Source organism: Bactrocera neohumeralis, chromosome 2 (assembly GCF_024586455.1).
Source record: "Bactrocera neohumeralis isolate Rockhampton chromosome 2, APGP_CSIRO_Bneo_wtdbg2-racon-allhic-juicebox.fasta_v2, whole genome shotgun sequence".
Taxonomy (NCBI): Eukaryota; Metazoa; Arthropoda; class Insecta; order Diptera; family Tephritidae; genus Bactrocera; species Bactrocera neohumeralis.
In genome coordinates this window covers 25,525,514-25,541,168 of record NC_065919.1, presented here as the reverse complement: position 1 = coordinate 25,541,168, position 15,655 = coordinate 25,525,514, and the positions used below count along the sequence as shown (strand labels likewise).

Sequence of the window (15,655 nt, the reverse complement as noted above, 5' to 3'; positions counted from 1 at the left end):
TGCATAGCCAGCACGGGCACGCTTTCAGAAGTCCAGACGCTGAACCCAATTTTCGACGGTTTTTAAGCATAAATCGGCCAATACTGCTGCAATTTCTCGTTCGATATTCGTACGAAGTTCATCAATCGTCGCTGGCTTGTTGGCATAGACTATAGACTTGACGTAGCCTCACAGGAAATAGTCTAACGGCGTCAAATTCGCACGACCGAGGCGGCCAATTGACTGGGCTATTTCGTGAGGTAACACATTCACCAAATTTGGATTTCAATAAATCGATTGTGATATTCATTGTGTGGCTTGTGGCACCGTCCTGTTGGAACCACATATTGACCAATTCCATATCATCCAAAACGGGTCAAAAATATTCTGTTATCATTGAGCAGTGGCGATTCCCATTCACAGTAACGTGCCGGTGTTGATCATCATGGAAGAAGTACGGCCCCGCCGACTCATAAACCGCACCATACCGTAATTTTTTTGGGATGCAATGGTGATTCATGGAGTACGTGTGGATTGCAGCCTAACCAATAACGCATATTTTCCTTATTGACGAAGCCATTCAGCCAGAAATGAGCCTCATCGCTGAAGATGGTTTTTCGATTAAAATTCGAATCATTTTCATGTTGTTGCTCAACCCAATTCACGAACATACGACGATTCTGGTGGTTCAGTTCTTGCGTCAATTTGATCTTGTAAGAATGTAGGCCAAGATTTTTTCGCAAAATTCACCACAACGAAGATACTCAACGCTTGAGAACGACGTTTGAGGCTAACTTTTTACTTGAAATCTAGTATCGAAAATCGGAGAGAATATTTTTAGAAGTTTTATGTAAAGTTCGGGAGACCTTTCTAAGCACGTACGTATATGCATTCTAAAATAAATATTTATTATAAACCTATTTTTGGTGAAATATTAATTAAATACTGATTAAATACATTTTTCCTATACGTATGTATGTCGCGTGGGTGAAAGAATATAAATAGTACTTGTAACGAAAAATAATATAGATATATGAGGTCGGAAAAGGAAAGAAAAATATCGTGTTTAAGTTGTTGAGTTTTAAAAACGGCTTAATTCAATTTTAGGTAAAACTACGAAAAACTGCACATGACTTTTGCAATTTTACACCCAGGTAGCTCGTTCCATTGGGTTTTGATTTTCTATACATGCTTCCGTAGAGGTCATCTTATAGACAAGATTTGGATGTTTGCCATACACCATTCTTGGCAATCTCGACCACTACTTCATTGCCCTCAATGGCCTGGCACCCAGTGAAGTGAAGTTGCTTACTGGCAACATTTTCCACTGCTGCCTGCTTCCCAAGACACTTCTGGCCGATATGCGACACGAGGTCTTGATTGCTGCTTGGCTGTCTACGTGGATATTGACTTTGCAGTTGCCTGCAGGTGCATTAGAGGCTAGCTTCGAGGCTTTCTCAATAGCAAAGACCACACCTCGAAATATAGTGCAGCAACATACAACTTCTTTGATTCGTCTAAAAAAAAACGTTTTCGGGAGGTCTGAAAAGTAGGACGCCGTGGTGGCGAGAGCTTCCTCGTTCATCATTCATTTCCGTTGGTAATGTGAGAGAAATTTTTATTCGCAAATCATTTAGTTGACCATCTTTGAAAGACACAACAGAAGTTTCAAAGCTTTGGATTTAAACTCTAAATAAATGTTTTGGTTGTTATACTCTCGCAACAAAGTTTGCTAAGGAGAGTAATATAGTTTTGTTCACATAACGGTTGTTTGTAAGTCCTAAAACTAAAAGAGTCAGATATAGGGTTATATATACCAAAGTGATCAGGGTGACGAGTAGAGTTGAAATCCGGATGTCCACAAAATGGCGGAAACCGAAAACCTATAAAGTGTCATAACTAAGCCATAAATACAGATATTAAAGTGAAATTTGGCACAAAGGATCTCATTAGGGAGGGGCATATTTGGACGTAATTTTTTTGGAAAAGTAGGCGTGGCCCCGCCTCCTACTAAGTTTTTTGTACCTATCTCGGATACTACTATAGCTATATCAACCAAACTCTATGGAGTCGTTTCTGTATATGGAAATGCCTGAAGTTCCATATACAGTTCAAAAATGGAAGAAATCGGATAATAACCACGCCCACCTCCCATACAAAGGTTATGTTGAAAATCACTAAAAGTGCGTTAACCGCAAACAAAAAACGTCAGAAACATTAAATTTTACGGGAGAAATGGCAGAAGGAAGCTGCATCCAGGCTTTTTTTTAAAAATTGAAAATGGGCGTGGCGTCGCCCACTTATGGACCAAAAACCATATCTCGGTAACTACTGCACCGATTTCAATGAAATTCGGCATATAATATTTTCTTAACACTCTGATGATATGTACAAAATATGGGTGAAATCGGTGAAATGAAATCTCGATTATCACTTTATCGTGCGAGAGTATAAAATGTTCGGTGACACCCGAACTTAGCCCTTCCCTACTTGTTTTCTAATAGAAATCTCCAAGTTATGGTCCATGAAAGTCTTTGAAATAGTCAAGCTAGCAGTAACTCTGCACATCAGAGAAACCAACTAATTGTCCGTACCAAAGAAATAATTATTTTTAATCGAAATGATATTAGTTGTCTTCGAAACGCCAAGCTTTACTCTCGAGCCAATCGAACAAACTATGCCAGATGCTAAAACCAATGTGCAGCATTTGTGGTGCAATCCTGCGCTAACATATCCGCTGATACATGTGCAATAGCGTTAAGATTTTTTATTATTAGAAAAAAAATTTTTCTCGCTTTAAAAAATGCTGCAGTAACCCTTCATTTTTGTTTCTGTAAATTGCTATAATCTTTCATTTGTCGTTTGAATCATTCACAATAGTCCAACTGATCTAAAATATGCAAAACAAAACTTGGTAGCATTGGAGTTAGCAGCTTTACTAATAATACTAATAGTTCAACTCGATGACTTTGTTATTGAAATTACATATCGTTTTGTCGACAAGCGACCAGAAGCGCGCAGAGAAACTGCGAAACGAAGACAGCTATTATAAAGGAATATCAGTTCACCAATTTTTAGTACAACTTTTTATTAGAAATAATATATATACTTGTTATCTACTAATTAAATTTTATTCAAATATTTTTGAGTATTTTTGTTATAAAATATAAAAGCAAAACAAATTAAATTTATTTAAAAATTAACTTCCATTTTTACAAAAATAATTTCTTAAAACATAATATCACTAACAATTCGCATTGCTTGTATAATATTCAATTGAGATATATAGTAGTGTATAAAATACAATGAGAAACGATTCTGTTAGGTAGACAAATATATAATTAATTACAACAAATATGCAATATTTTGCATAATTATAAAAAATATTATAGAATTCTTTTTTAATTTTAACTTTTTCAATTTTGGCAAATTATTTAAGTTATTTATTGTTTTACAAATAAATGTACTTTTAAATAATACCATACTATTGCATTTTACCCTCTGGTGAAAATTGTTGCGATAGAAAATATGTTAAGCCATAACAAATATTTTTTTGATTCATAATTTGGCATAAACAGCTTTTTACTAAAGACTCTACTCACAATTTGCAGCTGAGCACGTAAAAACGCGCTCAAAGTAACCGAAAAATGATTTTGGTATTCAGTATTTATTGTTGCTTAACAAAAGTATTTATAATATAATATAATAATATTATACTAATCAATTGTAACAAAATTTCAATCTGCACTTCTTTTCTGCTATAGTGTAATAAAAAATGTTTATGTTTTATTTCTACGAATTGACTTCTTGACAATTTATTTTATCTGTATTATTAATAATGATTTGTTTTTGATTTGTGCCATAAACCGATAGTTCGATTAAGTTCAATAAGCAGTTTAACGATCGATAAAATTGTCATCAACATTTGATAATTTTAAATTGAGCTAAAACGAATATTTTCATTTTGATAAATTTGAGAAAAAAGATGTGTTTCTTTGACAAAGTTTGGCTAAGATAAATTTAATAAAATGTAGTCTAATTAATTGACTAAGTATTTGAAATAACTGAAAACTAAATTTCCGAGTAGGCAAATAATTGTGCAGATTCCAATTAAATCTAATTTTTCCTTTTTATTTATATACACTGCAGTCTGTTTGCACAGACTTGTTGCAATCTTCAGTTCCCCAGTTCTCCTCCATTCATTAATTCACTTTGGCTGGCGCACTTAGAATTCCGTGTGGAAACTGTTTGCCGTGTCTATCATTTTGGAGGTGAGGAAAATCTCCGCATTCTCAGTTAACTGGAAGAGAAAAAGATTTTCAGAAGTATTTTAAAACACATCGTAAGTAGCAATTTGACTTTCACTTGATTCTACACCACTCTGCTTACCTCGTTCAACGTCAGTCGTCCATCCTTGTTCTCATCACATAAGCTGAATAGTGTTGCCGCCTCTTGCAGCGCATAACGTGGCGTCTTCGGATTTACATAATTCAATAACTCCTCTCTATCCGCCCTGCCATCGTTATTCTTATCAATAATTCGCTTGAATTCCGCCCTTCTCTCCACAACGGTCTGTGAGATGAGCGACTTTCTGCGTAAATCCTCATCATCATCCACATTTACTTCGGAGAACTCATCGATCGTCAACTGATCATCGCCATCCTGATCGAATTGTCGCAGTAAATCATCAACTAATTCCAGTAAATTTGATATACTCGATTCGGGATGTCGAAATGAAAGATACTCATCGATCGTGAGACTAAAGAGATCGGTGCGCGCTGCTTCCGACCAACGTGCCTTGTCGCGCATCATATCCTCGCGCGCTTTTCTATTCAATGCTGTATGTTTTATCTCATTGTGCTCATCAATGTCTGCATCGGTCATGCCGTGTTCTTTGAGAAAGAAAGTGTGATATTCTTCCCATGTGATTAAGCCATCGGCGGGAGATTTGTCCACACGCTGAAATTCGTGTGGATTATTTTGTATCGCCTCCTCAATATGATCCAAGATCTTCTGATTTATGTAAACACCAAGTTCCTGAATTGTCAACTCAGAGTTACCATCCCGATCGGCGCTAAAAGATAAAATGGAGTGAAAGTATAATAAGAGCAAAAAGTGCTGAAAGTTATGTAGTTAAGCATATTTTTATCGATACTGTTAGATTACACTTATTTATTTTTAAGAATATACTGAGGTTTTTTGATATTATATGCTAAGACAGACTATACTGATATTAAATATAAGGCCCTATTGCAATCGGTTACGATCACAGAACATAACTTGAGTAATTGCAGAGATATCATGAAGCAAAAAAAAAAACGTCAACTTCGGTTGCACCGATGTTATAATACCTTTCCTGAGTGCAAAATATTCTTTACAAGAACTTTAATCGGTCAGTTTGAATATCAGTTATATCCAATAGTGATCCGATCCGACCAATTTCGTTTGAGATTGTGCCAAATTTCGCTCCCTGTTCAGTGTATAACAATGAGAATGGTCTGCACCTCCAAAACATTAATTGGTGTGGATTCAGGGCAAATGAAGTCAGTGAAATAATGGACTGCTTTAATTTTTGAGATATAATTGCGGAGGTCAAGAATATTTTTAAAATATTTCAAACTCTTCACGTATAGCTGTAAACGCAACTATTCGTTTTCGGAAAAGGCAAAACAAAAGCTGGTACGATGAGAAGTGCCTACATCGCAATGTTAGAATCGACCACATCACGTCCGGGATACGATAAATACTGAGAGTTGAAGAGAGAAGCGAGACGCATTTGCAGACCAAACAAAAAGAGAGGCCGAAATGCGTGAGTACGAAGAGCTTGACAAGCCGAAAAGGAACTGCCGCTATATCTGAACTTGGTATTCCCGCAAAGCTAATATGGTGGAGTAAACTGATGTTGAGCAACGTCAAAAGCTCCGTCAGGATCGGGAAGGACCTCTCCGAGCAGTTCGATACCCACTGAGGTTTCAAACCAGTATGGCTGAGAAGCTACTTCGGTCCTCTCTGGACGAACAAAGATCAAACTCTACAAGTCACTCATCATCTCCGTCCTGATATATGGTGCAGAGGCATGGATGATGACAACATCTGATGTGCAGGCGTTATGAATTTTCGAGAGAAAAAATTTATGGTCTTTTGCGCATTGCCGACGGCGAATACCGCAGTCGATGGAATGATGAGCTGTACGAGATATACGACGACACTGACATAGTTCAGCGAATTAAAAGACAGCGGCTACGCTGGCTAGGTCATGTCGGCCGTATAGATGAAAACACTCCAGTTCTGAGAAAATTTGACACAGTACCTGCCCGGGGGAAGCAGAGGAAGTCCTTCACTCCGTTGGAAAGACCAGGTGGAGAAGGACCTGGCTACACTTGTAATCTCAAATTTATAATCTCAAATTGGTGCCAAACAGCAAAAAGAAAGAACGCCTAGCGCTGTTGTAAATTCGGCTATAACCGCCTAAGCGGTGTCTGCGCCAATAAAGAAGAAGAACATATGACAATGAAGTAGAAATTACGACAGTTTTATCCAATTACTTTTTTTTGGATCTACTCAACAGGAAAATACTTTAGTTTGTGACGTCAATTAGCTTTGCTTAAAATATTATGAAAGTTTGACAGCTCGCTTATGACATAGCATGTCAAAATACTCTATTGTAATGGAATGAAAATGCAGGCTATTAATGAGGTAAATCGTTTAAATAAGTTTGGGTGATATGGTAACGCTATGCTTTTATGTTTTCATTATCAGAATAAAAATTAGTACTGTAGACAATAATCATAATGTATTCACACTTTCTTGACTAAATAGAGGAAAGGAGCGTAGAAATTTAATGTAGTTCAAAGTGAAGTAAATTAAATGTTTAAATATCGCGATTATATAAAATTACTTAATAACAATATTAGTAAATTTCTGCATTTTCGAGTTTTGCAGATTTTTTATCAATTAACGTAAAGTACCGCTTAAAACTTTTTAATTTAGCCGCTAAAAATAGTTAAAGCTCTGCTTTGCTGACTATCGTCGGGAAACTTTACTCAACCGAAACTGTTTGGAAACTATTTTTAACGATACATACACACATAAACACATATATAAAGACATATATAGGAGTATATACTAGTGAACAAACATTTCTGTAAGTGAAAATATTGTAAGATTATCAGAACTTTTCGGTAAACACGTTGTCTCCTTCACACGAAATTCGTATTAACCCAGTAGATTCCACTACAGAGCACTACTTCGAATAAATTAATAATTACGTTTTATGTCATTGTCCAAAAATGTATTGTCATAAAAGTCTACTGAATGAACTGATTAAACGTTATCGCCTGAACAGGTACGATTTCTCCAAATTTAAAACTTTTTAAGACTAAGCTACCTAAGATATTTAAAGCTAAGCTACCCTGGCCGGCAGGTGCATTGCTGAGAAGGTCGCTCTAAGGCTTACAAAAGCTGAATATATGAAGTGGTTAAAACAAATTCACGAAATACTTTCCTCCTTCATCTCTGTAAACCTTAACCACAGCGTCACAGAGGTTGGTTGCTGTTTCTCCAATTGCTTACCGACTAGGGACAGAGAGAAGTTGTTGAAGAAGAGGCGCAGTCAGCTTTTTAATGAATTGATCGAAGCTGGAGAGGGGAAAGGGGAAATTGGAGAGAGAGAAATAAGGTTTCCGGCAAGTTTAGCTTCAGGCTACCGAATTACTGTAGTGTTTTTTAGACAGAGGTGGCCGCTATTAACGCAGCAGTAAACTTACTGGTTTTAAGTGCAGCTTCTTCCAGAGAATTAAGCATTTACGCAGACCGCAGAACGGCAATAATTCTAGTTATTCAACGAGCGTCTATCCTCACCGGATATAGCATTCATTGAAAGATTTGTTTGGGTGCCTGGCCATAGCGGAATCGGTGGAAACTGCAAAGCAAGAGGGGGAGAACGAGTTGGATCTACGTTGTCATCAAACCTATGGACTTCGCGAGTGTTGGTCAATGTCTAGCTTCTAAGCAACTGCGAGGTCCTTCTGACTTAGAGTAGAGCGTAGGAGACCTACTGAAGTATTTGAGCTTTAAAGTATTTCGTCGATTTACGGCGGCCATTTTGATAAATTTTTTAGGAGACATAGTGACAACAACCGAAAGGTGTTATAAGCTGTCCAAGTTAGATCCCTATTAGGATAAAGCATTTAACCTAACTTAACCTAACATAAATCATGAATTTTGCTTTTCGTACGCAGTCATAAAGCGTGGAAACCATGTTAAAGAAAAGTAGGTTCAAAAAGCTTGAGGAATTTATAGAAAAAGCGATAAAGGTTACACTATTCAAGAATGGATAATATTGAAAGAAAATAACAACCATCATTGCTCTGATTGTGAACCGAATGCGGTACTATGTTTTTACAAGTTTTTTTGCGAGGCATCAATTAAGTTTCCTACTGGGTATTTATTGTTATGTAAGTACACTCTGTCAAGAAAGTATCGGGAATTCTTCATTTTCCCCTCTCATCTCCCGCTTATATGGAAGACAGGTAAATTTTTTTCCTAGGTTGATACAACTGTCCTTAATTATGATGCCAAAAATTAGCGCAATCTGTCAACCAGTGTGTTTACAGCAGCTGTTTATGTCAGTCGACCGCAGTTGTGTTTGTTGAATTTTAAAATTTAAATCAACGCATTGTTGTTAAATTTTGGCCAAATACTCAACAAATATCATTGAGCAAGCACCGTATTCACCTGATATGGCCCCTGTGACTTTTTCTTATTCTCCACACTGAAATATCCACTTCGAGGAACACGCTTCGACTCAATTGAAGACATCAAAACATATTCGACGCGAGAGCTGAAGGCCATTCCGGAAAGTGCCTATAAAAAATGTTTAGACGATTGGAAAAAGTGTTGGCACATGTGCATCGCTTCAAATGGATATTAGCCTGTAGGCGATAAAATAAATTTGGATGATGATTGAAAAATGTTCGTTTTATTTATAAATTCCCGATACTTTCTTGACAGGGTGTATGTATGTATGTTTAAAAAGTAAAATCTTTTATTTGCTTTTTCGTTTTGTAATTTTTGTAACTCTGTGTTCGCATTACGAAGTTCGATGCTTTAAGCGCCTGCGGAAGAGGCTTGCCGCTAAAATCTGACGCTTAAAAAGTTTTGCATTTGCGTTTTAAATGCCGCATTGCAGAGCAGATCGTAGCAAAGATATCTAAGTAAAAGTTATAGCGCAGCATAGCTACAACAAACAAACGTTCAAACATACATTTGTGTATCTAAGTATATATTTACGGTTATGTGCTTATTTGTACTTGTTATAGACCACTTAATTTAGATAACTGTTGCCAAATTTTCTTGATACACAAGCAGTAAAGTAGCAATTTTTTTTTATATTGTCTCAGAGCGCATTTAACATTTGCAACTTATGAGTAACAGTAAATTTTACTAATTTGTTTTAAAGTAATTACCCTGTAACTGGTTCTGGAACCAGGCACTTATTCAAGTTTAATAGTATTGGAAACGAGAATTAGTATTGAACAAATTATGTAAATGCTTCAAATCGCATCTAACAAATTTTCAATTTCAAAATTTCAGCTTCAAATTGCTATTAAAGTTTACACTTTTTGTTAAATTACCTATCTTAAAAGAAGATTTGTTCAATTTTTTAAACTTATTTAGTTCTGTTTTCGAAAACCACTATCTATTATCTATTCTAAGAAAAAGACAAGACCCTACATCGCGAAGATTTCTGACCTCCATATAGTATGTAACTTCTATCCCAGACGCAATGATGTGTCTTGACAGAAAAAATAGTTGATATCTTGGCAGATTGCTAGCTTATTGCTTAGTTTGTAACTTTCATTTTGGTGGTTTAATGACTCAGCTCTTATTTTTATTAAATACAAATAGCAGCAAAATGATTCCATTGATGAATATCCGCGTCTGAAAATTTTAGGTTTGTTTGTGTGAATTGCAATTTAACAAAGCGAGATTTGAAATAAGAAAAACATTAACTTCGCTTGGATGGTACGTAGAATACCCCTCACATATAAAAAAGTTTCCACACAAGAACTTGATTTTGATTGGTCACTTTGTATGACAATTATATGCTATATTGACTCGTTCTGAATAATTTCTTCGGAGATAACACCGTTGCCTTAGACAATAACCCATGTCAAATTCCATGAAGTTATGACGTCAAATAAAATGCCTTGGTCACCCAAATAGCACATTTTTTAGAAAGTGAAGATTTGTTTGCAAAAGTTTATCAGGGATTACTAATTCCAGTTGTCTACGATAAAGTGATTTAATTCGAGTGAAAAGGGCCCGTGATAAGCACCGTAGTCCTGAAAAATGACGCATTATGTACAGTGGCGTAGCTACAACTTCGGGCGCCTGGGGCCAAGGATGTTCTGCCGCCCCCCTTTATCTACCTACCTACAAGTTTCATAAGGTGGTTCGAACAATAGTGGATTTTTACAAAATATCTTCGATATTAAGTATATAAAATTTAGGAACTAGAAGCCACGCAAATTCTGAAGTTTCGAAATTCTCACAACACGGTTTTTGAGGAAATTTATAGTAAATTTACAAGACATCTTATTAAAAGCCATAGAAAAAACCCATTTTCGCCCTATATCTTGTACACTTTTGACACAATTTGCAGATATTTTTGCCCGAATTGGAGTTTTTAAATACCATTTTAGAAAATTTGGCGAAATAAAAATATTTGTTACATTCAAAGCATAGGGTAACTGTGAGAGTGCCACGCTAATTTATAATAAATTTTGTAAAAAAATTTGTGAACTATTTTTCGGAATATTAAAAAACAGCGAAGATCGTTTTGCCGTCCCCAAGACGTTGCACCCGGGGCGACGGCCCCCTTAAAATCCCCCCATCCCCCCCTAGCTACGCCAGTGATTATGTACAACATGAAGAAATCCGGGAAAACTGTTGTAGAAATTGCTGTTTTATTGAATTAAAGCTAACGAGATCTATGTTACCAAAAACAAAAAACAACTACAACCATTGCGAAAGACAATAATTACTGAAGATAGAGCCATAGTCTGGAAAACCAAGGCCGACCCGTTTAAGTCTTCATGACAAATAATGCAGGAAATCAATGAAGAATATGGGTTAAATATATCGCGGAAGACTGTTGGAAGACATTTAAATGAGGCACAACATTTTGGGCGCCTGAGTCGAAAAAAACCACATCTGTCAAAGCGGCACATCCAAAATCGGCTATGTTTAGCGAAATCCCTATGTGTTTAAAGACTTTATTTTTTGGAAAAATTTACTATCGACGGATGAATCGAAAATTAATAAGATGGTCCTGATGGGAAAAATACTGTATATCGTGTTAAAGGTCAGAAAAAAGACGATAAAATACGCAGTCGGAAATATGATGATATGGGGTGCCTTTTCCTGGCATGGCATGGGCCCAATTATTCCCATTAACGGGAAAATGAATCGGTATTAATATTTAGACATAGTAAGAAACGAAAGAAATGGAACAACTTACTTCCAATGCACGCTCTTTCACTTGACTTTTACGCAGGATAATGACCCTAAGCACACAGCGAAGGTCACAAAGAATTGTCTTAAGAAAGAAAAAAGAAATGTTTTGAATTAGCCAGCGCTAAGTTCTGACCTTAAACGATTAGATGACTTATGGAACGATGTTAAACTTTAAATTACCGCTAAACATTTCTAAAATTTTGAGGATTTATGGGAAGGTATTAAGGAAGCTTGGTACTCCATCCCAAAGAAGAGGTAAGAGAAGCTTGTAGAAAATATGGTACGCAGATATGATGTTGTAATTGAAAGTCAGGAATATATCATCTATTATTAGAAATGTAAGCATATTGTGGCACCGAATCTTTGATTAAATTTCATTTGATTTTTGCAGGTTTGGTAAAATGTGCCATTTGAGTGACCAAGCCATTTTAGAGGGAGTTCAAGTTTTTCAATTAATACTAATTATTTGTGAATTATTATTTGCCTTTTTTCATTTAAATGGATAAATTAATAACCAAGTAATCATATTTTAAGCCCTTTTTACTTTTCTAAAGATTTTTGTCAATTGTATAAACGCTTGTTGCTTCTTATGACTAAGTGTGCTATTTGCGTGACCATGGCTGTATATTTTATAGGGTCTCAAAGGTTACAAACTTAGTGCAAACTTAATAAACTCTGTTCACATACTTTATTTCATTACTCAAAATAGTAAAATATTAAAAATATTTTCACATTATAAAAACTGGATCTTCTATTCATACTTTTGCAACATGTTGCTACTTATTTTGAACTTATTCGTTTCTTATTTATTGTGGTATCATTTTTCGAACATAACTATTCGACTTCATTTCGAACAGATAACAACAGTCCACACAAAAAGAATGCCAATCAGGGACCGTAAGAGTTATAAGCAAATGATCAAAAACTCAAGTTTAACTCTCTTCAATTCTCATTGCATAAGAGTTATGAAAAACTTACTAATTATTAATAACTATTATTCTGTGAGTAATAAATAAGAGTTATAAAATAACTCGCAGCACTTTGGACTGACGTACGAGGTGTGTTCAAAAAGTATTGCGAATTTTGTGTTTTTTCAAAAATTATTTATTTATTCATGAATATCTATTTTGTCCCCTTCAAAGTAATCCCCATGAGATATTATACACTTGTGCCAACGGTTTTTCCAATCTTCGAAGCATTTCAAAAAATCATTTTTTTATCTTCTTCAGCTCCTCCTTCGATGCCGTCTTTATCTCGTCAAGAGAAGCGTAACGTCGTCCTTTCATGGGCCTCTTCAGTTTAGGGAACAAGAAAAAGTCACAGGGGGCCAGATCTGGGGAATACGGTGGCTGCGGCATCGTTAGTGTATTGTTTTTGGCCAAAAAGTCGCGCACAAGCAACGATGTGTGAGCAGGGGCGTTATCGTGGTGCAAAAGCCAATTTTTGTTCTTCCACAAATCCGGGCGTTTCTGGCAGATTGCTTCGCGCAAATTGCGCATAACTTGCCAATCGATATGTTTAGGTCCTCAGCAACTTCTCTAACGGTGATTCGACGATTGGCCAATACCATTTTCTCCACTTCATTAATTTTTTCGACTGTTGTTGAAGTGCTCGGGCGTCCGGCACGCTCTTCGTCGTTCACATCTTCTCGGCCTTCTGAGAACATTTTGTACCACCGATAAACGTTGCTTAGGTCCAAGGTAGCTTCTCCGTATGCCACAGTTAACATTCGGAATGCATCCGCGCACTTAATTTCGTTTTACACACAAAATTTGATGCAGGTTCTTTCATCCATTTTTTTTGAATAGGTAAAAATCGAAGACGATCCAAAACACGTGCAAGCAAAGCAGCTGTCAACAATTAAATGAACATTCAAAATGGCCGAGCTTGTCGGCATAAGTGAGAGACATGAGTACAAACATAACGCCACAAAAAATTCGAAAATCGAATGTACGTAACCCGCGAAAATTCAAAATTCGCGATACTTTTTGAACACACCTCGTATGAAACGACTTGGCATTCTACGTCGAGATCTTAAATTAAAAGCGTACAGAAAAAACAACGATTCGACGTGGTTTGTAGGCCAGTGGAATCATCGGTCCATATTTCTTCAAAAATGATGTCGGTGAGAGCGTAACCGTCAATGGCGACCGCAATCGCATTACGATAACCGACTATTTGATGCCTGAAATTGAAGCTAATGATTTCGGTGACATTTGGTTTCAACAAGACGGCGCCACTTCCCACACATCGCATCAATCAATGGATTTATTGAGAGAACACTTCGGTCAGCAGATAATTTCACGTTTTGGGCCGGTCGATTGGCCACCATGATCGCGTGATATCACACCGTTAGACCTTTTCCCGTGAGGATTTGTATAGTTTAAAGTCTATGCGGACAATCCCGCTTCGATTTAGGCCTTGGAGCAAAATATCCAGCACATATTCTCCATTAAATTTGAAATTTCTGTGTTTTTTCTTTAAAATAGTAGAGAACCTCGAAACGGATCAGCCTTTATTTTATACTAAATCTCGTATTGTTCTCGCAGTAATTTCCGGTGAACGGAAGCGAGATTACACAGCAGGCGCAGCAGTAAAAATATTTGAACTGCAAGAATAGAAATGCTGCTCCACGTGTCTGGAAAAACTTTCACATTTCGTTATGATGGAAAGGAATCATTCTAATACTGATCGGAGAAGGCTAAGAGCAAATAAATAACAATAACATTGATTGCTCACCTAAAGGTTGTTTGTATTACTTAGATTTAAGATATATATAGTGTAATATATATATATTTATATATAATTATAAACGATCGGGATGATAAGACGATTTACGGGTGACTGTCTGTTCGTCCATCATCTCTCATATATACCGCCTATCTAATTTATATCACAATAGAGGACCCGTCCACGCTTTACTGTGGGTGATCCATAGATAATACTACTACTACCATCTATATTATTTCTATTAGTTAATGAGATATAGCATTTTTGTGTAGTAACATGGGTTGGTTTACAAAAAAAATTGATCATAAAAGCATTTCGTGTGTTAATAAAGCATTGTTTTTTTAGGGAAAATATTGATGAATTTGGGCTCTGCACCAGGGAAACCGTTGAAAAGAGATTTGCTATGTTGGAAAGAGGCGAAATGAGCACAGAGGACAATGGCAGTGGACGCCCTAAAGAGGCGAAAGCTCTGTGCAAAGTGGCTGCCTTGCAAGTTCATAATCTAACAAAAACAACGAATTGCTGATTCTGAGAAGTGTTTGAGTGCTCTTTAATCGCAATAAAACCGAGTTTTTGCGCCGGTGTGTGACAATAAAAATAGACATTAAGTGGACTGCACATTATGAACCGGTCTTCAAGCGCGGAAAGACGAAAAAGTCGGCTGGCAAGGTTATAACATCAGTCTTTTGGGTTGCACGTGGTATAATATTCATAGACTGATTACTGAGCCAATTATAATCTATCGCACTGTGTATTTGGTTGCAGTTCTATTCTACTATTCCAAATATTTAACAATTGTATTATTATTATTTTAGGAAGGATCAGTTTGAAATAGTACGCACATACTTCATCGTTTCCAATGAAATATTTCTCGCTAGAGAGCTCCGATAATAAACGCGTCCGATCGATGCTAAATTCAAAGTGAAGAACAGTGGCCACCATTAAAGTGCATTATATAAAATATAAGTATAAAAAAAAATACGTTGAAGTTTGATAAGAAATACGAAAACACGTTTTCGTCTACCCAACATAGTACTTGTATGTATATAAATATCTCGGACATGAAGCAAAAGCGGGAATTGCTACTACGTGAGTCAATGCTATGTAAAAAAAAGTTAAAAAGATTCCAAATATGATTGTAAAAAATTCGCGCCTTTATTGAATGTAGAATATTGAATTTGTATTCAACTTCTTGCTATGGAGTATAATATACTTAAATATTTGATAAAAGAAATGAAGCTATGAGGATTGCTATAGCTTCGGTGTCGCTGAAAATTACGTTTGTTTTGTTTTTACTGTTTTAGAAAATACAGAAATGTTTAAAGATGACTAAAAAATCGATCTAATACTTAAAAACAGCTAATTTGATTTAAATTCTGTTTTCAGTTCGTAATCTCCCACCGTAATCACATGTAATTGATTGAGA

General features: G+C 36.1%; 1 protein-coding gene across 9 annotated transcripts in view; it reads right to left on the bottom strand.

Annotated features, from left to right (window-relative positions):
* Nucleotides 1-3,821: 3,821 nt before the first annotated feature.
* The window catches only part of LOC126753977 (45 kDa calcium-binding protein), a 70,765-nt gene continuing 58,931 nt past the window's right edge, over nt 3,822-15,655 (bottom strand). For all 9 annotated transcript variants that reach the window (XM_050465780.1, XM_050465808.1, XM_050465799.1 and 6 more), the window contains 2 exons: nt 4,369-5,053; nt 3,822-4,279 (listed from right to left, as the gene is read on the bottom strand). In XM_050465780.1, the coding sequence (XP_050321737.1) occupies nt 4,205-4,279; nt 4,369-5,053 (760 nt within the window). In that variant the 3' untranslated portion in view covers nt 3,822-4,204. The remainder of the gene's footprint in view (nt 4,280-4,368; nt 5,054-15,655) is intronic.